Source organism: Colobus angolensis, unplaced genomic scaffold (assembly GCF_000951035.1).
Source record: "Colobus angolensis palliatus isolate OR3802 unplaced genomic scaffold, Cang.pa_1.0 Scaffold255, whole genome shotgun sequence".
Taxonomy (NCBI): domain Eukaryota; kingdom Metazoa; phylum Chordata; class Mammalia; order Primates; family Cercopithecidae; genus Colobus; species Colobus angolensis.
Genome location: NW_012115766.1, coordinates 3,170,289 through 3,193,791, shown reverse-complemented (window position 1 = coordinate 3,193,791; position 23,503 = coordinate 3,170,289). Strand labels below are relative to the sequence as shown.

General features: G+C 44.1%; 1 protein-coding gene across 1 annotated transcript in view; it reads left to right on the top strand.

Moving 5' to 3' along the window:
* The first annotated feature begins 22,400 nt into the window (after window positions 1-22,400).
* Window positions 22,401-23,503, top strand: part of ALOX5AP (arachidonate 5-lipoxygenase-activating protein) — a 45,050-nt gene continuing 43,947 nt past the window's right edge. The window contains exon 1 of the mRNA XM_011946921.1: window positions 22,401-22,773. Coding sequence (XP_011802311.1) covers window positions 22,658-22,773 — 116 coding nt within the window. The 5' untranslated portion in view covers window positions 22,401-22,657. The remainder of the gene's footprint in view (window positions 22,774-23,503) is intronic.

Below are 23,503 nucleotides of genomic sequence, written 5' to 3'. Positions count from 1 at the left end.
CTGCAGGTCCTGTCCCTGGGCCAGGCTTGAACTAGGGGAATGGGAAAAGTTGTGAAGTAAATGAGAATTAGGAGTTTTTATTTAGACTGGACTTGAATTTTTTATTGTATTTCATTTTTTATTGAGACAGAGTCTCACTCTGTCACCCAGGCTAGAGTCCCATGGCGCCACCTTGGCTCACTGCAGCCTCCACCTCTCAGGTTCAAGTGATCCTCCAACCTCAGTCTCCCAAGTAGCCGGATTACAGGCGCCTGCCACCACGCCCAGCTATTCTTTTTTTTTTTTTTTTTTTTTTTTTTTTTTTTGTATTTTTAGTAGAGATGGGGCATCATGATGTTGGCCAGGCTGGTCTTGAGCTCCTGGCCTCAAGTGATCTGCCCGCTTCGGCCTCCCAAAGTGCTAGGATTACAGGAGTGAGCCACCACGTGTGGCTTGGACTTGAATTTTTAATTCCTAAAAAAGAACTATAAGTTAATATTTAAAAATGACCACAAAGCTGTGGGATATGCTGATGTTTTGCTCTGAGGATAAGGAAAAGATGTCTGGTTGAGTGGAGTTGAAAACAGGGTAGGGAGAGAAAAACTCATTCCTGGCTCACCCTTTTGAGTCCCACTGTCTCAATAATCTGGTGCTATATGTCACACACACACACACACACACACACACACACACACACTTTCTTTATCCACTCATCCAATGATGGGCACTTAGGTTGGTTCTATAACTTTGCAACTGTGAATTGTGCTCCAATAAACATACATGTGCAAGTGTCTTTTTTTCTCTCTTTTCTCCTTCTTTTCTTCCCTATGCTTCCATAGGCACTGAGGAAGAGTCTTTTTTATATAATTATTTATTTTCCTTTGGGAAGATACCCCGTAGTGGGATGGCTGGATCCAACGTTAGATCTGTTTTCAGTTATTTGAGAAATCTCCATATTATCTCCATATAGTTTTCCATAGAGATTGTGCTAATTTATATTCCCACCAACAATGTATGTGTTCCCTTTTCACTGCATTGGCACCAACAACGGTTGTTTTTTGACTTTTTAATAATGGCCATTCTGGTTGGGGTAAGGTGGTATCTCATTGTGATTTTAACTTATATTTCCCTGATAATTAGTGATGTTGAACGTTTAAAAAATATATTTGTTGGCCATTCATATATCTTCTTTTAAGAAATATCTGTTCAAGTTGTTTGCCCACTTTTTAATGGGATTATTTGTTTTTTTTTTTCTTGCGGATTTGTTTGAGTTTCTTGTAGATTCTGAATATTAGTCCTTTGTCAGAGGTATAGTTTGCAAATACTTTCTCCCATTCTGTAGGTTGTCTCTTTACTCTGTTGGTTATTTCTTTTGCTATGCAGAAGCTTTTTAGATTAATTAGGTTCCATTTACTTCTTTTTGTTATTTTGTTGCATTTGTTTTTGGGGTGTTAGTCACAAATTCTTTGCCTAGGCCAATGTCCAGAAGAGTTTTCCCTAGGTTTTCTTCTAGAATTTTTATGGTTTCAGGTCTTAGATTTATGTCTTTAATCCATCTTGAATTAATTTTTGTATATGGTGAGAGATAGGAACCCAGTTTCATTCTTTTACACTACATGTGACTATCCAATTTTCCCAGCACTGTTTATTGAATAGGGTCTCCTTTCCCCAGTGTATGTTTTTGTTTGCTTGGCTGAAGATCAGTTGGTTGTAGGTACTTGGTTTTATTTCTGGGTTCTCTATTCTATTCTACGTTTATACCTGTTCCATGCTGTTTTGATTACAATAGCCTCGTAGTATAATTTGAAGTCGGGTAATGTGATGCCTCCAGATTTGCTCTTTTTTTTTGCTTAGGATTTCTTTACCTATTTGGACTCTTTTTTGGTCTCATATAAATTTTAGGATTGGTTTTTCTAATTCTGTGAAAAATGACATTGCTATTTTGATAAGAGTTGCATTGAATCTGTAAATTGCTTTGGGTAGTATAGTCATTTTTACAATATTGATTCTTCTAATCCATGAGCATGGTATGTTTCTCCATTTGCTTGTGTCATCTATGATTTCTTTCAATAGTGTTTCATAATTCTCCTTGTAGAGATCTTTCACCTCCTTGGTTAAGTATATTCCTACGTATTTTATTTTTATTTTTTGCAGCTGTTGTAAATGGGATTGAGTTCTTGACTTGATTTTCAGCTTGGCCATCGTTGGTGTATAGCAGTGCTAGTGATTTGTGTACATTGATTTTGTAACCTAATACTACTAAATTCACTTATCAGATCTGGGAGATTTTTGAGGATTCCTTAGGAGTTTCTAGGTATAAGATCATGTCATTGGTAGAGGTAGTTTGAGTTTCTCTTTTCCAGTTTGGATGCCCTTTATTTCTTTTTCTTGCCTGATTGCTCTCACTAGGGCTTCCAGTACTATGTTGAATAGAAATGGTGAAAAGTGGGCATCCTTGTCTTGTTCCATCTCTTAGGGGGAATTGCTTTCAACTTTTCTCCATTCATTTTGATGTTGGCTGTGAGTTTGTCATACATAGATGATTCTTACTATTTTGAGATATGTTCATTTGATGCCTAGTTTGTGGAAGGATTTTATCATAAAGGGATGCTGGATTTTATTGAATGCTTTCTCTGCATCTATTAAAATGATTGTTTTTTCATTTTTAATTCTGTTTATGTCATGAATCACATTTATTGACTTATGTTTATTTGTTGCTTACATCTACTTTCTAATTTTACTATAACAAACATATATAATTTTGGTATCAGAAAAGTAAATGTAAAAGTGACTTTTAATTTAAAAACTTGGGCCTAAGTCTTCCTGCCTCCCAAGCCCATTCCCTTCCTGATATCTGGGGCTTCCCTCCTGAAGCCTGCTCTGCAGAATAAGGGGATACAGTCCACATGACCGCTGCTGATTTGGCCCATGAGACTCTCCGTGGGCAATGTCTGAGCCTCTGCTGTTGAGTTTTGCTTTACACACTCCTGGCAAGGAAAGGATGGCCAACGTAGCTTGGACATGGGTTGCTGATAATTGGTGATGTCTCATGACTGGTTTTGCCTGGAAGGTTTGCTGTAAGTCCCTGATAAGAGGAACATGGTCCTGCACAAGAGCAGAACTTATCTGACACAGAAGAGGACACTTCAAGAACAGATGATCAAAGTCTAGCTCAGGGTGAAATATACTTTAGAGCAGACTAAGGAATGGTGATGCAGCTGAGCTTAGATACAAGCAGAAGGAAATCCACAGTGAGGGCACAGGCAAGGAAAGGGGCTAGAACAGCATTAGTGGGGACAGTCAGGGGCAGTGGTCAGGATGCTCGGATGCCAGGGTGAACAATCGCATCAGGATTAAATGCCGTGAGAATCGTTAAACTTCCTGTCATATGTCTCCAGGTGGTGCTCCAAATATCCTAAACCAGATGACAGCACCCCTCCACCCTCTGCTCTGTAAGCACATCTGCTCTCCTATAATCATTCCTACATAGCAATTTATAATTTTTATTGATTTTTCTTCATTTAATACACGTAAAAGTGTGTCTTTTATTTTTAAAAATTTGCATTTCTTTAATTGCTTTGGAGGTTGTGCATTTTTCTCTCTGTTGATTTACTCTGTCAATAAACATGTAATCCTACCATAAGCATGTTTTACTTGTGTAATCAACCAAAATAAAAAAATTTCAAAAGGAATCACTGACTGTGAATTAGACATGTAGATAGGCACCAGGGTTGCAGACACGGCCCGCATTCTTACATTAACTTGCACTGTGATTGGGGGCATTGGATGGGTACATTCAAAGGACTAAAGTAATACAAGGCAGCATTTATTAAGTGTTGAGTGAGCGCTACAGAACCCAAGTGCTGAGGGAGGTTCATGCAGGAAGAGATCAAGAGTAACACAGAGGAGAAGAATAGATCAACTCAGCACATTCATTTAAAAATTCACCCTTTGCATAAGGGAATGTGTCTTTTGTGTGGGGGGAGGGGAGTTCTGATTGGCAGTTTGTTCTCGGGGAGCTTGAAGAAGAGATCTTGGAGAGGAGGCGCAGAGAGAACAAATGAAGAAAATGTCGAAATGGAAAGGGTTGGCCCGGCTATGCATACCTTAGCCTAGGTAGAGTCTACACTTTTACAAGTAGTTTCAATAGGTGTCTTTGGTCAGGGTTCTTTAGGAGGTATTATAGGAGAATGAAGGCAAGGAGGATGCCTCCAGCACCAACATCCAGAGGGAAATGTATTTTACATGCATAGCATTGTTTTACTCTCTTTCCATTTGGAGTATATCTTTAAAAAACCCATTTCTCCAGAATTTACAAAGAACTCAAACAAATTTACAAGAAAAAAACAAACAACCCCATCAAAAAGTGGGCAAAGGATATGAACAGACATTTCTCAAAAGAAGACATTCATACAGTCGACAGACACATGAAAAAATGCTCATCATCACTGGCCGTCAGAGAAATGCAAATCAAAACCACAATGAGATACCATCTCACACCAGTTAGAATGGCAATCATTAAAAAGTCAGGAAACAACAGGTGCTGGAGAAGATGTGGAGAAATAGGAACACTTTTACACTGTTGGTGGGATTGTAAACTAGTTCAACCATTATGGAAAACAGTGTGGCGATTCCTCAAGCATCTAGATCTAGATGTACCATATGACCCAGCCATCCCACTACTGGGTATATACCCAAAGGATTATAAATCATGCTGCTATAAAGACACATGCACACGTATGTTTCTTGCGGCACTATTCACAATAGCAAAGACTTGGAATCAACCCAAATGTCCATCTGTGACAGACTGGATTAAGAAAATGTGGCACATATACACCATGGAATATTATGCAGCCATAAAAAAGGATGAGTTTGCGTCCTTTGTAGGGACATGGATGCAGCTGGAAACCATCATTCTTAGCAAACTATCACAAGAACAGAAAACCAAACACCGCATGTTCTCACTCATAGGTGGGAACTGAACAATGACATCACTTGGACTCGGGAAGGGGAACATCACACATCGGGGCCTATCATGGGGGGGGGAGGGGGGAGGGATTGCACTGGGAGTTATACCTGATATAAATGACGAATTGATGGGTGCTGACGAGCTGACGGGTGCAGCACACCAACATGGCACAAGTATACATATGTAACAAACCTGCAGGTTATGCACATGTACCCTAGAACTTAAAGTATAAAAATAAAATAAAACAAACAAAGAAAAAAAAACCCATTTCTCTGGTTCTAAAAGGGGGAAATATCGTTTGCAACAGAATCATTCATTCTCTCATTCATCAACCACTGTCTGTGTACTAAGTGTCAGACCTGATCTCCATCCTGCCTCGTATGGCACTTGCTTCTCCCTTGAGACAAGCATGGTGCTAAACCATGACCAAAAAAAGGGCAGTTCTATCAACACAAGTCTGCCAGGCTTTCAAGGATTCTAGATCTCCTTTTGCAAGTCAGGCTGGAGTTAATGGCTCTTTCCTGCAGCGGCGGAGATGCCCACAGTGCTGAGCAGGCAGTTTGAAAGCCCCACTTCCTGTCTCTGCATGGGCGAGTGTCCGCTGGAAGCCACTGAGAGGAAGGAGGGAAACCTCAGAAACCGGCCCCTGCCTGGCTGCTTCACCCTAGAAAGCCCAGGCAGAGGAGGGAAAGGTGAAGTGCTGAGAAAGAATAAAAAAAGGGGAACGTGAAAAGAGCAAGAGCAGGAGGCAGGGACGGGTAAAGAGGGGAAGCACGGGAAGGAGCCAGTGTCAAGGAGGAGAAAAGACGGCTGGTGGAAAGGAGCTTCCAGGAATTGGGACACAGCCCTGTCTTGTTGCAAAAGATGGAGACCCTGAAGGAGAACAGGAAGGAAAAAGAAAACAAGTCCATCTATGTTGGCATGGTCCACTTTCTCTTCCTACAGATGAGGAAACGGAGGCACAGAAAGGAAGCGGCTTGCCCAAGGGGGCAGATTCTTGAAAGGATCATCTGCACTCTCTCTCCCCTAATACATTCTTACCTCCTCTTTCCTCGTGCGTCAGTCCTGAAGGACAAGCTGCCTGAAGTCCCACACAGATGGGTCTGGGACAAGCATCAAACATCCTGGGGGCCCCGGGTGTGGTTCGCTTTTAAACTCCAGGTCAGGGAAAGGAAGGTCTCTAAGTTGTCTGCTCTAAGCTTAGTAATCCCCCTCAGAGCTATGGGTGCGGTGTCTGGGGTAGCCGTTACATCTCTGGGTAAATATCCTGGAGAATGCAACGCTGGTTGTCTGAGCTGGGGACAGAGTGACAGCATAGTTGCATGCAGAGCTGGAGGCTTCTGCAGCTGTACAGGTAAGGTGCTGAAATTCTCCACCAACCCTTCCTCTTTGCCCCCAGCACCATGAAGCTAGCCCTCTTTGAAGATATGGAAGTCTGTTCTCCAAACTTTCCATCTAACATTCTCATGTGAGCCAGTTACTGCCTCCTCCAGGAAGTCCTCCTTATCTGCAAACTGGCCACGCACCATGCCTGCTCACCCATGGTTTTAACTCTGTATCTTTCTAATATGCCTTAGCCCACTCTGTCAGGATTCCAGTCAGCTTCCTTCTCCTAGACTAGGAGTTGCCTGAGGCCAAGAGGACCAGTCTCATTCATATCTGTACCCTGCAAACCTGTCAATGCCCAAACCTGCTCAATGCTTTGGAGTGTGGAACCAGTCGTGAACGCAGGAATGTTACACTCTAAGAGTTCCCAAAGGTAGAGAGATGAGGGATTGGTGCTGGAAGTGGAAGGTTATTCTAAGGATGGGTGTGGCAGGAAACACAATTATAGCTCAGGGAGTGGAGTGTCCAGGGGTGGGAGGAGAGGAACTGGCAGAAAGAGCAGAGAGTGAGAGTGAGAGGGAGCACAAAGAAAGTGAAAAAGAGTCAGGGATCAACCAAAGTGCATGCTCCCTTTTCAGCCCTGCCAGGGTGTGCAGGGCGGCTGCTGTGGACGCACCAAGGCTCAGCCTTAAACATGTCTCTTTCCTTGACTTTTGTCTATCATTCGAAAGCTAGGTCATTTAAAAAGTTCTTTTGCTTTCTTTCCACCGATACTCTGATTTCTGACATTTGCCAAAAAGAGGTCAAGATCCCGGCATACCGCCCTACTAAGATTAAAATAAACATTATCCATTGAAACTGTTATTTTTTCCATAACCGTTATTTGTAAAGTTAAAGATTCCCATGATGGAGCTGGCTCTAACATCATTTTTGGCTCTTTCAAGATAAAATTTGCAATTTGATGCAAAAATAGCTGTGACGCATATGTGTCTGTATGTGTGTGGTAAGGAGATTTTTTATCATTACATCTTCTTTTGCCCTGCCTTTCTGTCCTTTTAATTTGCAGGCTGTTGGCAACCACAGCACGGGTCTGGTTTCCTAGGAGTTTCTTTTGTAGGATCAAACCGCTGGTTGGCTCTTGGCCCTGTGATAGGGCCCTGGGCTAACTTATTGGGAAAATGTTGCTGTAACCCCTGCCCAGAGGTGCCTGTGACACGAGCTGCCATCTTCTCCTCTTCCCTTGGCTTCAGCCCCACCTAGAAACCTGAACAAACATTTTCCTCGACATTTCATAAAGTGTCAATGACTCCTCATTTAGCAAAACATATCCCAAGGAAGTTTAAAAGTTAAAAAATGCTGTAACTTCTTCTTCTTAGGGACCTACAGAAAATATGTGGTACCTCGGCAGCCTGGCCTGCAGCTCTTCCCTCCCCATCGGAGAGTCCTGCTACAGCGGGTCCAGGTGTCTGGATGCCCTGCAAGCACGGCTCTCTGCAGACCTCTGGACGCTACCATGGGAGCCGCACAGTCCCTGCCTGTTCTGTCTGGCAGTTCTTGTTTCCCAGCACCCGCTCTCAGGCGAGAGGTTCCCTCCTCTGCTGGGCTTCTCCTCCCTGCTGTGAACCCCAAATAACTGAGGCAGGTCAATTTAGGAACTTCATTATGCCAAAGTTGAGGACGTGCCCATGACACAGCCTCAAGAGGTCCTGACGACATGTACCCAAGGCGATCGGTACACAGCTTGGTTTTGTACATTTATACAGACATCAGTCAATACATGTAAGATAAACATTGGTTCAGTCCCAAAAGGCTGGACAATCCCAAGTGGAGAGGGGGCTCCCAGGTCACAGGTAGATAAGAGACAAAAGGTTGCATTCTTTTGAGTTTCTGATTAGCTTTTCCAAAGGAGGCAATCAGATATGCATTTATCTCAGTGAGCAGAGGGGTGGCTTTGAATGGAATGGAAGGCAGTTCTCAGCTTAACTTGTCTCTTTAGCTTAGTGATTTTGGGGTCCCAAGATTTATTTTCCATTCACTCTGCAGACAGTCAGGGGCTTCTGTGCATCCAAGGAGCCCCTCCTCACAGAAGGACGCAGGCCATTACTGAGACCCAGTCCAGCTCCAACCTCCTGGTAACAATTAGGACATCACTTCGCTGAGCAACAGCTTCCTGCCTGTCCATGAGTTTCAAGACATTCCAATTGTTCCTCCACATCATTGGCATGAAGACTCGAGGGGCTCAGATTTTCCAGGGGGCTTGATGGCAAGTTCTCTTCACTGTTCCCTGCTCTGGTCACCCAAGTGACCCTGGGCAGGGAAGAGGCCCCGAGTTGCAGAATCTCTGTTCTCACAAGCCATTGCCACCCTGAAGAGCGGCTTTGCCACTATTCCTAGGATGCCGTTGGCTATTTTAGGAAAGGAAGTGTTTGACTTTTCCCTTTGCAGTGATTTCTGCTAGGAGAGGAATTGAGAGACTCAAGTCCCTGAGATAAATATTTATCAACCATTACTGAAAGGGAGCATGTCAAAGAAAAAATGTGGAGAAACTTCAGCTTGAACACATAGTTTAAATCCAGCTTGGTGTACTCCGGTGGGCATGGAGGTATTATTGTTTTGCAGTGCATTCTTCTATGATCAATACACAAAAGCAAACGGGCCACGCTGGCAAACAGTAATTTTCATTTACCAGGGTAAATATGCAAGTCCTCTTGTTCCCATGTCATGGTGAAGGAAAGCAAGGACCATCCTTTGCCAAGGGATAGTGGCTGTGGGGGAACCGAGGAGATGGAAGGACAAGGCAGTCAAAAACTTTTGGGGCACCTTTTTTTTTTTTTTTCGAGACGGAGTTTTGCTCTTGTTGTCCAGGCTGGAATGCAATGGCGTGATCTCGGCTCACCACAACCTCTGCCTCCCAGGTTCAAGTGATTCTCCTGCCTCAGCCTCCCGAGTAGCTGAGATTACAGGCATGCACCACCATGCCTGGCTAATTGCCTCCCAAAGTGCTGGGATTATAGGCGTGAGCCACCGCGCCCAGCCTTTTTTTGGAATAACTTTTATAGGTTTTCAAACTATTACACTTGCCTTTTCATAGGCGATAGGACATAGTCACTGAACAATTGCTGCAGATTTGAAGTAAGTCCAGGATGGGATGACAATGAAATAACCATGAAATGAAAGGAAGAATGTGTCACTGATATGTCCACACGTCTCCAAATCTCTCACCTCTGTCAGCTGCAAACAGAGCCTGAAATAAATGTTTCCTCTGTGCACAGCCTCCGCAACTTCCTCCCTCCACGTTTCTCACTCACTCCTCTCCAGCACTTCTCTCCTGGTTCTGCTTGCAAACTTGAAACCAGCTTTGCAAAAATTATAACTGTGGAAATTATGACAGTGAAAGAGATCAGACCTAACTGACTCCATCTTGCTTCGAACCTTTAAGCTGTCCTTATTCAGTTTTGGGCTGAACTAACTTTGGGAAGGAATTCAGTTCATGGTATAACTCTGAAACAAAATTGATAATAGCCCTTTCCTGAAAAGACCCCCTTCTTTCCTGGGGACCAGTTTGCCTTTGCAGGACTAACAAATTAACTATAAGATTAGAAATTAAGGTTTAGGGGTCATGCAGCCTCTGGCTGCAAGAGTCTGAACCTCCCCAAATTGCTCCTGGGGATAACATCACTATTGCAAAACCCAAGATCAGAGCTTGAGGTATTTCGTAGACCCTGCTCTGGATAGATTGGCTGACATCATCCAGACCAGTAATTTGGCCCAATCAGCTCTGCCATCCCATCCAGGAACAGAAGAAAAACTCACTTCAACCCGCTATGAGTCCATCTCCAACCTGACCAATCAGCACTCCCTATTTCCCGGGCCCCTACTTGCCAAATCTGCCTTTGGAGGCAGGTAACAACTTATCTTTAAAAACTCCAATCCCTGAGTGCTCAGGAGACTGATTTAAGTAATAATAAAACTCCGGTCTTCTGCACAGCCGGCTCTGCATGAATTACTCCTTTTCCATTGCAATTCTCTTGTCTTGATAAATCGGTTCTGTCTAGGCAGCAGGCAAGAGGAACCCATCGGGCGGTTACAAACTCATCCTCTGTGGAAGAGTAGGAGTTCATGGAGAAATTGGTTTCAAATTACAAAATTGTATTGTAAGATCAACTTGTCCCAGTGTCTATCTGTGCAGTGAAGGGCCTCTGCATGGTGTAGTGATTGCAAGTTGGGTCTCTAGGGTCAGGTTGTCAAGGTTTCCATCCCAGCTCATTCACTTACTATCTGTGTTCTCCAGAAAGCTCCTTAATCAATTGAGGCCTTGTCCTTCTGTTTGTATAATGATGAGAATAATAACCTTCACAATAACCTCATCATAAGTTTGTTGTGAAGATGGATCAGATAATATATATGTAGAGTGCTTATAACAGTGCCTGGCACATTAAAAATGCTCAAAAATATTAAGTGTTATTAATAATAAACTGACATATATTTCTTAAGCAGAGTGGTGGGTAAATGGGTGTTCTTTTTATTAGGCTTTAAAGTCTGCATAGATCCTATAAATTCTTTTTATGCATATGATATATTGCACATGCATGAAACTACATGCATTAAAAATAAATGAGCATTTATGAGATTTAGTTTAGCAGTCACATGTCCCAGGATTACAAGCCAGCAATAATGGGTTGGAATGTTTTCCACCCATGGGTCCATTATTGGACCCATGTGCCAAACAATGGAACTGCCCACAGGTTCTGATTCTTGGTTAAAAAAATATGATTATTATAGGAATAATACTGATTCCCTAAGAATTAATATCTGGGCATGTTTCTTTTTTTCCTGTCTGCTTGGAAGATCAGCAGGTTCTAGATTCAATGGAGTCGCTAGGATTGAGCCACCAGTATACGCCAGTCCTCTCCAGAGCGGCCACCTGGTGGTGGGCACTAAGGCAGTCTCAGATGAGGACTGATTGACATTTGAGTGAACTCAAACTGCCAAAGTTCCTCCCTCACCTTGCAAACTTCAAAGCACAGCTTTCAAAGCACCACTTTCTTTCTTGGCTCTCAACTCTCCGCCTAGAAAGAGGGACGTGTTGGCAAGGATGTTTGTTTAGTTCTGGGCATCAGTCAGTGGTACCCAGATCTTGCTGAACAGAAAAGACACAGCTTTGTTTCTCTGATGCAGTTGGTAGTGCTTATTGCTTATGGCTCTCAGGGGCTTCTGCAGCAGTAGAGGGGCCCTTTTCCCCTGCCCTGCAGCACTGAGAGGAGCATCCTCGGAGTCATGGTTGGAATCTGTTGTTGTTATGCTAGTCCTCTTCCTCGTGCTAGCTGTTGCATTGCAGGGACATGTGTACCTGTTTGTCTTCTCCACTAGGCTCTAAGAAGCCAGGTTTCTTAAAGGAAGGAACCTGATCTTATTTATCTTGGAGTCCCCACGGTGACAGTGCCCAGTCAGTGTTGAGTGTATGAATGAATAAACGGGAACCATCACAAAAAAGCCGAAAAGAAAGTGGAAAGATTGGATCATAAAATCTTCTAAGTAAATTTTTTTTTTCCTCTTACGCTCCGTTTCAAAATAGGTAAAATATTTTTAAAAATCCTATCAGGATATTCTAACACACTAAGTTGACAGAATAGAGATTTTTAAATGCAGTGTCATTTGGCCAGCCATTTGTGAGAATTTATAAATGTTTCAGCAGGTTGAAAACACTATAAAAGCAAGGATTATGTTCATACTCAACAGCTGGCACTTAGTATGAATGCTAAATAAGACATTCTCTTCTCTTTCAAGAGTCAGTCCAACCAGCGACCCTGACAAGAAGGAAGGCACATTTAACTCAATTTAATGAACTCTTATAGAGCATCTCCTTCTTCAAGTGCTTTGCCAAGGATGGGGTAAAAACATGAATAAGTCTTGGATTCTGTCCTTTAGGAATTTTCAGTCTTTGGAGGCAGATACGTTTGCACCCAACTATTATCCTAGGCAGAGTGTGATAAGTACAATAATAGCAGTAAAAGCTCTAAGTGAGGCAGGAGAGGAGGAGCTCATTAAAGCTTATGAGGCCTGGGAGGCCTTCGGCAGAGTAAACTCCAGGGGGACAGCTAAGCGGCTGGCTGCTGGAATTGGGAGGAGGATCACTTTAAGTGGCTATAGCTCTGGCTGTGCAGGACGAGAGGGTGAGGGCCAAGATGGGAAATTGTGGCAGCCATCCTCCACACTGGCACCCACCGACCCTTGCCTCCTGGTATTCACATTATTACATAGTGTCCCCCAACATTACATCAGGGTTGGCTTGTGTGACCAGTTGCATATGGTGGGAATGATGGTGTGTGACTTCTAAGACCAGTTTGTAGAAGATGCAGCCACTTCCCTTACTGTCTTTTTTTTTTTTTGCTGCAGGGAGCCAAGTTTTACCCTTGTTGCCCAGGCTGGAGTGCAATGGCATGATCTCTGCTCACTGTAACCTCTGCCTCCCAGGTTCTAGTGATTCTCCTGCCTCAACCTCCCAAGTAGCTGTGATTACAGGCATGTACCACCATGCCCAGCTAATTTTGTATTTTTAGTAGAGACGGGGTTTCACCATGTTGGCCAGTCTGGTGTTGAACTCCTGACCTCAGGTGATCCACCCGCCTTGGCTTCCCAAAATGCTGGGATTACAGGCATGCGCCAACTGCGCCTGGCCCTTACTGTCCTTTGGATCAGCTGCTCTAGGGGCTAGGCCAATCCTTCATGTGACTGCAGCCCCAGCCAACATCTGGACTGAAACCCATGAGATACCCTGGGCCAAAAAAGTCCAGTTAAGACCTTCCTGCATTTCTGACTCACAGAAGCTGAAAAAAGAAATGTTTTGTTGTTGCTTTAAGACACTAACTTCTGGGGTCATTTGTTGTGCAGAAATGGATAACCGATACAGAAAAGCAGGCTGGTGGAACAGTGTGGGAAACGCTTTGATTTTCAGGGAGTTGCACTTTGTTTATGTGCAATGGGGCAGTGTTTTTAGAAAGACACAAAGATGATAATACTGGTGACGGGCATAATACGGGTTGTCAAGAGGAGTGACTGAGGTGGGGATAATTTAAGAGGCCACTGCAGTAGTGTGGCAAGAGGTAATGAGGGAATTGAACTTGGTGGGAATGGGCGAGATCAACGAGGCAGTCAATACGGGCAGCGAGTGTGAAGGAGCTGTGAAGGGTGATTCTTTGGTTTTGAGCTTAGGAACATGAGAGAACCAAGATCTTACTTATCCAAAGAGGATACACAGAAGTGAGCCCCTGCTTGGGGGCAGGGCTGGGTAGGAGGAAAAGAGTGAAGATGTCTGTCTCCCGAGGGAGAGAGCCCCTGCTTCCAGATCCCAGTGGATGGCAGGGCACTCGGCTCATTCACAGACTGGGCTGGTTGAGAAACCTTTCCCTGGAGGGCAGGGCTGCTCCGTTTCACAGCCCATCTCCCTCACTGCCAAGTGTTCCTCGAGTGACAGTCTCTGCTATCAATATTTTTAGCATGTGGCCTTTCAGAGACTAAAGAGCGGCATCCATCTCCTGAAACTCCTTCCCCAGCTGACAGCTGGTGACCCGTGGAGGAGCGAGCTTCAGGGAGCCTGATGGGCGAGAGTCTGTTCCAATGCCAACCCATTGGAGGAGATGAAGTCAGACCCGAGTCTGATAGAAAGTCACACCCGAGTTTGATAGAAAGCCTACTTCCTCCTTTGCATCCAGCTGTGGAGACCTACCAACGTCAGTGCACACCAGAAGCTAACACCCAGTTCATATATCTCAAGTGGAAGGAAACCCAGTTCATATATCTCAAGTGGAAGGAAGGAATTGCCTCACATGACAGCAACATAAAGCCTGAAGGTAATATCTGGCCAGGTACTATTAGAAAAGCACCTGAACATAGGCATCGCTTTTATAGATTCTAGGATAGGCCTGAGCAAAAACTCTCTGGGATTCATAATACACTTTGTTGCAGTCTGACAGAGGGATCGAGATCCACTCCAAATGGAGTCTGATTTGGGGCAAAGCAAAAGAGTATGCGAGGAACCTTGAGATAGGGGGACAGCTTCTCGAATGGAGTCTGCAGTCCCTGGCCACAGCTGGGGCTGGAAAAGAGACATGACTGTGCTTGCAGAGTGATGAGAGCTTGCTGCCAGAATTTTCAAGTTGTGTGTTTTCATGTTTATGATAATGTAAACTGAGATAAGCATCTTCTCTGCTATCCCAATAAGGCCCTCCTCTAGGAGGACTATCTTGCCACCTTATCCATAAATGTGTTTATACATTATTTTGATGCCAGCTGGTATTTTTTAAAAAGTGGTTTTGGACTCACAAAAAAAGCCAAGACGGATTTATACATAACAAAGCATTTGTGTCAAGTGAAAGCCAAGTGACATCTTAGCGCCCTGTGTGAGCGAAGGTGTTGTGGCAATTCAGACACGAATGCTGATGAAGCTGCCCAGGACGGCCAAGGCCACTTTGGTGTGTTTGAGGGGAATTACGGTTTAGCAAAAAAAAAAAAAAAAAAGAAAAGGCACCTGACACTCTGAACTAATGTGGTTACCTGGAATTTTGGGGTTTTGAAGCTTTGCATTTAATTTGCAGTTTATGACCTGGCGGAAAAGGCAGGTGAAATGCATATCCTGGGATGAGTCAGCTGGAGGAGAGGGCTGGGAAAGGGCTGAGCTGCACACACTCAGTTCTTCTCCCAGGCTTATCGACCCGGTGAGTCAAGTCTTCTTCCAACGGGATAGAGTGTGAGAGAGAGCAGGGAACAGAAGCCAGAGTCCCTGTTACATTTCTCAGTACATTTCTGTCGGAGAATGGAACTTTCTCTATTGTAGGAGACCCTGATAGCCTAGGATAGAAATTACCCCTTCATCATGTATTTTCCTCCCAGAAACAGCATAGCCACTGTCGCTACTACGCTGGAGGATCATGAGCACAATTTCTCTCACTTTCTAAACCCATGCCTTTGTAGCAGATCGCTCCACCAAAAAGGAGTTAAAAAGAAGCTGCACTATTTTGTGGAGTACAATCATTACCATTAGCACCATCAGCACCACCGACCTCCACCACCATTATCAAAAACATTCACCGGGTGTCTGCCTTACTAACTGCAAACTGCAGTAGATATTTGTAGCAGAATGTTTGTTTCCTTTCCCCCTTGGGATGTGAAGAAAAGCTAGAGAATGTTTTGGTAGCAACACACTAGGTTGCATTGCTGATAATGTGATGGCCCCATGAGAGTCTCTGTTCGCTGGTGCAGTTCAGGTGGACGACTGCAGGATTTTGTTATTGGAGCCTCAGTTTTGGCTGGGCTTGGGGTGTAAAAGTTTGGGAGTCAGATGACGAGAGTATTTGATGGGTAGAATAATGGGTTCATCCAAAAGATCACCAGGATGGTTATTAAAGAGTGCAAAGGAGGAATTTACTGGTAATACCAGTTTGCAAACAGAGAAGGGAGTCTCCAGTGTGGACTGAAAGTGCTCTGTCTTTGGGCAGGGGAAGGGCCGGTTAGGTTTTATGCCTCACAGGGCTGGTACCATACATATTCATCAGGTTTTGGGGAAAATCTATACATATTTATGAGGTGAGCTGATGCCTGCATAACAGATAAATATATATGTAACATACTTTTCATATTTGTTTTGGGGCTGGGTTTCGGCACTAAAATTGGTGAAATTTGGCTCTTTATGTTAAAAGGTGAAATACAGGACACAAAGATGGTTCGTGCACACCCTCTGTAAACTGGCTGAAACCGGCTTAAAGTCTGCAACTGCTTATCCAAAAAGAATGTTTGTAAGGCCTGGTCTCTGTCCAATCAGAGTTGTAGTGGTCTAGGTTGTAAATCAAAGTTTATAGCTCCTTTTGTTAGAGAGTTCAGCTGTAGGAATTTAGACATTTGCCATGCCTGCCAGGCCCTGAACCTTTGACCCATAAGTAACTTTATTTCCTTATCCTTAGGGTCAGTCTTAGTTGATATGGGGCATCTATCTATTTTGGTATCTCAGATCCTACGGTCAAGAGAAAGGATCTTCCACCAGAGGGTCCTATGTGGCTGCAAAAACTGCTCTGAGCTAAATCCACTCAAAATCACTGCAGGACGTCACTACTAGAAAATAGGGCAGGGACAGGGATCCCCTTCCTGTGCTGACTGAAAATGCCTGATAGCTTACCTCCCCCAGCCCTTGAGGCCCTCTTGGAATAGGCACATGCAATTCCATCACTACCCAACAGGGTGTGTCCTAAAGCTCAGTTTTTTCTGTAGTTTTTCTACACACTTGAACCAGAAAATCTAATAAAATCATGTGATTAGTACAATTCATTTTACCATGAGGGGTCGCATTGTATTTCACACTACCGACCTTCTGACGATCCTTCATTTCACCTTTATCTTTTTTTTTTTTTTGAGACAGGGTCTCACTCTGTCACCCAGGCTGGAGTGCAGTGGGGCAATCATGGCTCACTGTAACCTCTGTCTTCTGTGCTCAAGCAATCCTCCCACCTCAGCCTCCCAAGTAGCTGGGATCATACGTGCACATCACCAAGCCTGGCTAATTTTTTGTATTTTTGGTAGAGACGGGGTTTCACCACGTTGCCCAGCCTGGTCTTGAACTTCTGAGCTCAAGCGATCTGCCCGCCATAGCCTGGGTGCTGCACTTTGGGTGCTGGGATTACACACGTGAGCCACCTCGCCTGGTCCCTTTCACCTTTATTATCTTTGCCTTTAACTCTAGTGCTTCCCTCCTGAATCAGTTAAGGATTGCATTTGTCTGCATTAACAGAAACCTCACTGCAGAAGCTTAACCAAATAGGGTAGTTTTTTAAGAGATATCGTTTACATCATGCAAATTGCACAAATTTTAAGTGCATAGTTCAATGAGTTTTGACAAATGTAGAATAGCATAGCTATATAAAACCATTCCATCAAAAAAAATATTATCACCATAGCAAATTATGTCCTGTCCCTTTCTTGTCAATCCCAACTCCTCTCCCCAGGCAACCTTCATTCTGATTTCTCTCACCATAGTTTAGTTTTACCTATTTCTATAATAGAACATATAAATGGAGTAATATAGAACACAATCTTTTGTATGACGCTTCCTTTGGCTCAATGTAATGTTTATGAGATTCATCCATGTTATTGAATGTATCAGTAGTGTTTTCCTTTATATTTCCTAGTGTTCTATTGAATAAATATACTACAATTCGCTTATCCATTTATTTGTTGATGAACATTTGGACTGTTGGCAATTTTTGCCTATTATGTGTAACGCTGCTAAAAAATATTCTTGTACAAGTCTTTCATTTCGTATGTTTTTCTTTTTCTGGCGTAAATAACTACAAGTAGAATTGTTGGGTAATAAACAGGCACTCATCTAATATTATAAGCAACTGCACAACAGTTTTTCAACGTGGCTGTACTATTTCACTCTCCCAATGGCAACGTATGTGTTTTCCAGCTACTCCACATGCTCACTGGCATTTCCTGTTGCCAGTTTAAACATTTCATCCATTCCAGTGGATGTGAAATCTCTCTGGTTGTAATAATTGCATTTCTGTGATGACTAATTATGTCAAGCCCCTTTTCAAATGCTTATCAGCCACTTCTATACTGTCCTCTGTGACATGGCCATTCAATTCTTTTTGCTAATTCTTCAAAAACATTGGGTTGTTTGTCTTTTTGTTTGTCTTCTGCTTTTCATTTATAGGAGTGCATATCTTCGGAATACAAGCCCTTTGTCAGATAAATGTATTGTGAATAATTTTCTCCTAGTTTGTGGTTTGCCTTTTCATGTTCTTAATATCTTTTGATGAGTGGAAACTTCAACTTTCAAATTAAGTTCAGTAGATCAACTTGTTTTTTGTTTTTTTGACACTGGGTCTCACTTGTTGCCCAGGCTGGAGTGTAGTGGTGCCATCATGGGTCACTGCAACCTGTGCCTCCTGGGCTCAAGGGATCCTCCTGACTCAGCCTCCCAAGTAGCTGGCACCACAAGCGTGCACCACTATGCTTGGCTAATTTTTTGTATTTTTGGTAGACATGGGATTTTGCCATGTTGCTCGGACTGGTCTGGAGCTCCTGATTCACCCACCTCAGCTTACAAAGTGCTGGGATTACAGGCGTGAGCCACCACACCCAGCTAAGTAGATCAAGTTTTAATTTTACGGCCAGTAGAGATCTATTTCAAGGCTCTCTATTTTGATCTGTTGCTCTATTTATCTACCTTTATGCCAATTTTCTTCTCTTTTGATTCAAATAGGGTTACAATAATAATTATTTTTCCAGGGATAGACGGACCAGGGCTGGTGAAGGTGTTCAAGGGAGTCATTAAGACCCTGGCTCCTTTCATCCTTCTGTTCCATCTCCTTTGGCTCATGGATTTTGTTTTCCAGGTGGCAACATGGCGCCTCCACCTTTGGTATCCTATTTTAGCTCCTGGCAGAAAGAAAGGAACAGTCTAATGGCCCTGATTAGTCCACCCCCTTTTAACAGGAGAAAATTTAAGAAACAAAAACCATGAAACCCTTTCGCAGAGGCAACAACCAGAATTCCATTTATCTTTCATTGACCAGAACAGACCACATGGTCACTGGTGGTGGTAATGGACACTGGGGAGATGAATATATTTAAGGTGGCACATCCCAGAAGAACACTGTGCACCGATCGCATTAATGAACCCGTTAATGTGCCAAGGGGAGGTTTACCTATTAGCATGGTCAAATTAGAACCCACTCTTGGGGCTGCAGGTGAGCCAATCCCACCTGAACAGTGTGGATGCTATAAGATAGAGAAGTAAATTGATTCTATTCCATACTCTAACCTCTCTCCAAGATGTAGTCTTAAAATAGAAGAGGGAAGACAGAAGGAAACATCCAGAATATATTTTTATTGTCTTTTACTTCTTCAGCTCACTTTAGATCAGTGCTTCTCAATCTGGCAAGGGGCACGCAGGAGGATGTGAGTTTTATCGGGGAAAGCTACACAACCCCCCATCCACAATGCTACCCCCACTCCTGTGGACCTTCTTTAAGAGAGACTCACTATTATAGATGGAGTTGATACGATTTTGAGAGAGGCCATATATTATTTGCTTTCTGTCTTGAAAAACTTGTGATTTTTCTGTATTGTGCTACTGCCAAAGAGAACAGAACCCTGACTGAGGTGTCAATGTTTATGTAACTGATTTCATGTACTTTCTGTAGTTCTACCATTTCCGAAAGTTATAAATTTCTTGTGTGTGTGCAGTTGGGGAGGGTGTCCTCCTCCTTCTGCTCTTATAACACACATTAGCACATCAAAATGCTCTAGTCTTTGTATGATTATGTGGCATGTGGTGATGCAGCCTCACCGTGGAAGGCCTTTTCTTGAGCCATTACAAATGTAACATTACTTTCAATCAGATAGTGCCATTAAGGATTTCATCATGGCCGTCACATCCCGTGACGTCTCTAAATGTGCAGCATTAGGGCCTAAGTGCAGCCCTGCAGGTAGGGTTGCCAAGTTTAACAAATAAAAATTACATGCTGGCCAGGTGGGGTGGCTTATGCCTGTAATCCCAGCACTTTGGAAGGCTGAGGCAGGTGGATCATTTGAGGTCAGGAGTTCGAAACCAGCCTGGCCAACATGGTGAAACCCTGTCTCTACTAAAAACACAAAAATTAGCCAGGCGTGGTGGCAAGTGCCTGTAATACCAGTTACTTGAGAGACTGAGGCAGGAGAATAGCTTGAGCCCTGGATGGGGAGGTTGCAGTGAGCTGAGATTGCACCATTGCACTCCAGCCTGGGTGGCAGAGCAAGATTCTGTCTAAAAAACACCACCATATTTGGGGCATGCTGATACTAAGAAATCATTCATTGTTTGTCTGAAATTAAAATTTAAATTGGGGGCCCCGTATTTTACTGGGCAACCCATTTGCAACGTCAGCAACAATTTCTTATTCAGACCACTGATTAAATGTGCAAAATCTGAATCTCTGAACAGTACCTAAGTCCTTGATACCTTAAATTAATCAATGTCTTGACCCCAGAGATGTCCGTGAGCACAGCATAGAGCTCAGAGCCTTCTCTGTTATTTGCTTCACGACAGAGCAAAGGACTGCAGCGGGTTGACTGATATAAAAGTCTTACCATGTCTCACAGCAGGCCTTTGCTCAAGTTTCCAGTAAGGCTATCGTATCATTTCTTGCCTGCCGTACTTGCAAATCCATTTACACTGCCTGCTGTTGAGTCATTTGTTTCGTCATGAGGAGCATGTCATCCTGCTTCCGAGAAGAAAGTGAGTTTAGTGACAGTAGCCAAACAACAGCAGAGCAGCCTCAACCAAAACGGTTTTCCATTTTGGTGGGACGAAGTGAAACACCAGCATCTTCTATCCAGAGGAGATTTGGGGATCATAAAGAATCAGTCTGGGCTGGTACCACCATATTGGCTGCTGCATTAGTTTTCTAGAGTTGCCGTCACTAGTCTCACAAGCTGGGAGGCTTTACACAACAGACACGTATTGTTTCATAGTTCTGGATGCTGGAAATCTGGAATCAGGGTGTCAGCAGGGCTGTGCGCCTGCTGAAGTCTCCAGGGGAGAGGCTCCTCCATGGTTTTCTCTTAGCTTCCGGTGTTGCCAGCAATACCTGGCGTTCCTTGGCCTGCAGGCGGATCACTCCCAACTCTGCCTCCGTTATCACACGGCATTTTCCCAGTGTGTCTGACTCTGTGTTTCTTCTCAAAAGAACATCAGTCATATTGGATTACAGGCCCATGCTACTCCATTATGACTGCATCTTAACTTAACCAATTACATCTGCAGTGACCCTGTTTGCAAAGAAGGTCGCATTCTGAGGTTCCAGGAGTTAGAACATAGGCAGATCTTTTGGGAACAAAATTCAAGTGATAACAGTTTCGAAGACAGACTAGTCCTGGAGTTTGCAAGGTGAGCCAGGACTGAGGTGCCAGGATTGTCATTTTGTAAGGCCCAGGAACAAAGTGATGTTAACAGAAAGAACATGTTTTTGTTGTTGTTGTTGTTTGTTTGTTTTTGAGACAGTCTCACTCCATCACCCAGGCTGGAATGTAGTGGTACAGTCTCGGGTCACTGCCACCGCCACCTCCCAGGTTCAAGGGATTCTCCTGCCTCAGCCTCTTAAGTAGATGGGATTACAGGCATGTGCCACATGCCTGGCTAATTTGTGTGTGTGTGTGTGTGTGTGTGTACACATTTTCTTTTCTTTCCTTTCATTTTCTTTTAGTAGAGACTGGGTTTCATCATGTTGCCCAGGCTGGTCTCGAACTCCTGCCCTCAAGTGATCCACCTGTCTCAGCTTCCCTCAGTGCTGGGACTACAGACATAAACCACCACACCCAGCCAGAAGGAATATGTTTCCTTCAAGTCTCACTTGACTGGCTGGTTCCCTAGATAACAACAGAGGATGTCTGTTGCAGGTCTCATTGCTGGGGAGTCTGAACTGGAATAAAACACCCACTATCTCCATCAGGCTTGCACTAGAGCCTAACTCTAGCTGGAGAGAAAGAAGTTAACCCGCACAGACACAGGACTGTAGGCAGGGAGCGTCCGGGGGTATTTGGGTCCTGACTCTGATGTACCTAAGGCCAACTTCTCTCTGGCCATGCTGGCGTGCATGAGCTCACTAATCTTCCTTTTTGCCTTCCATTTTCTCCAATCCTGACTTAGCAAAGGCTGGGCAAAGAGGCTCTGTGTGAGTTGGAACAAAGCCTGAGATGCTGAATTTTCTAAGATACAAGAAGGGGCTGCGTGAACTGGTGGTGGAGGAGGGAAGGATCAATTTCCCAAGGAGGGGAAGGGGTCAGGACATCAGGCCCTGGGGACTTGGAAGAGGGGGTCATGGGTAGGAGGTAGATCAAGTGGAGTGACACAAAGGTCAGGAAAGAGGAAGTGTCCACACCGTCCTTTGACAGACTTGAGTCTATGGGACTTCCTCCCTGCCTAGTACAAGGAAATGAGTAAGTAAGATAATGTAACTTCTGGCCCTCTGACATTGCACTGCCCCGATGTCACAGCTGGAAACTTTACCTGCCCCCATCCTTGTCTGGGGTGTGTTTGGTCTGGGGAGGGCTGGTGAAGCAAGAGGTACTCAGAAAAGGGACAGAAATTGCTTCCTATTATCTGGGCATTTGGAGGTGAAGGGGTCAAAGCTCTGGCAAAGATGGGGTTGAAAGGGCCTGGACTCCAGCGAGGGGCAGCTCTGTATGGCCAATTCCTGCATCCCACCTTTGCCCCCTAGCACCTCCTCTCATCTCCCGTTTCTGAAGAGGAGGACCCTGCCACATCTGGACAATTCTGCAAGAACTCTGTAGAACTGACTTCACTGTGAACCAGGCATTGTACATCTCCATAAGTCAACAGACACAAAAATGCTCACATTTAATCGCAGTGCTCCCTGCCATACACAGAAGACTCTGAACATTTCTGAATTTGGGAAATCCTTTGGCACCTTGGGGCACACTGGGAACATAAGCCATCAGTGCTGGTGTGTGTGTGTGTGTACATCTTTTACCATGCCTCCTACAAATTTGACCTGGGCCCAGGGCCATGTTCAGTGGTGTTTAAGAACCGAGGCTCCCAGAAGCAGTATTGGGCAGCTACAGTAGCCCCAGAATCTACATCAAACTCTACCTGTTTCTCAACCAAATTTCTTCTAGAATTTTATTCCGTAAATCTGAATTATGGTATCAGACTCCTAGCGAACACTAAAAGAACTCTCTGCCTTGCATTAAATAACTGTGGTCTCCCTGAAAGAGTCCCCCTGGAGGCAACTCCCTGACTCTTTAGAGAACAGATGCTGAATAGGCATTAGGGGATGTGATGGATGTGCTAACCTTCAGAAAAAAAAAAAAAAAAGAAGGCTTGAGCTGAGCTCTCAGAGATTCACAAAAAGCTGACAGCATCTCTCTGTTCCATTGGAAGCTGGGTGATCCTTTCTACTCTTTCCTAAGAAAGGCACTTGGGCAGGAAAAAGCTGTATCTCTGTCCTCACTGAGAGGATTTCTAAGTCCAAGGGTGAAGGACCAGGAGAGGGGAGACATGACAGGTCAATGTGGGGTTCATCCACTTGACTGAGAACCAGAGGGATCCCATCATTGCTCAGGGCAGACGCTCCATTTTTGGGGGCATCATTCATTCTTTCCTGTTCTCCCTGCATTCCTCTGGCTCCTGCTCAGGAAAGGTGGCCGCTGGCAAGAGAGCTTGGTGGAGGTGGG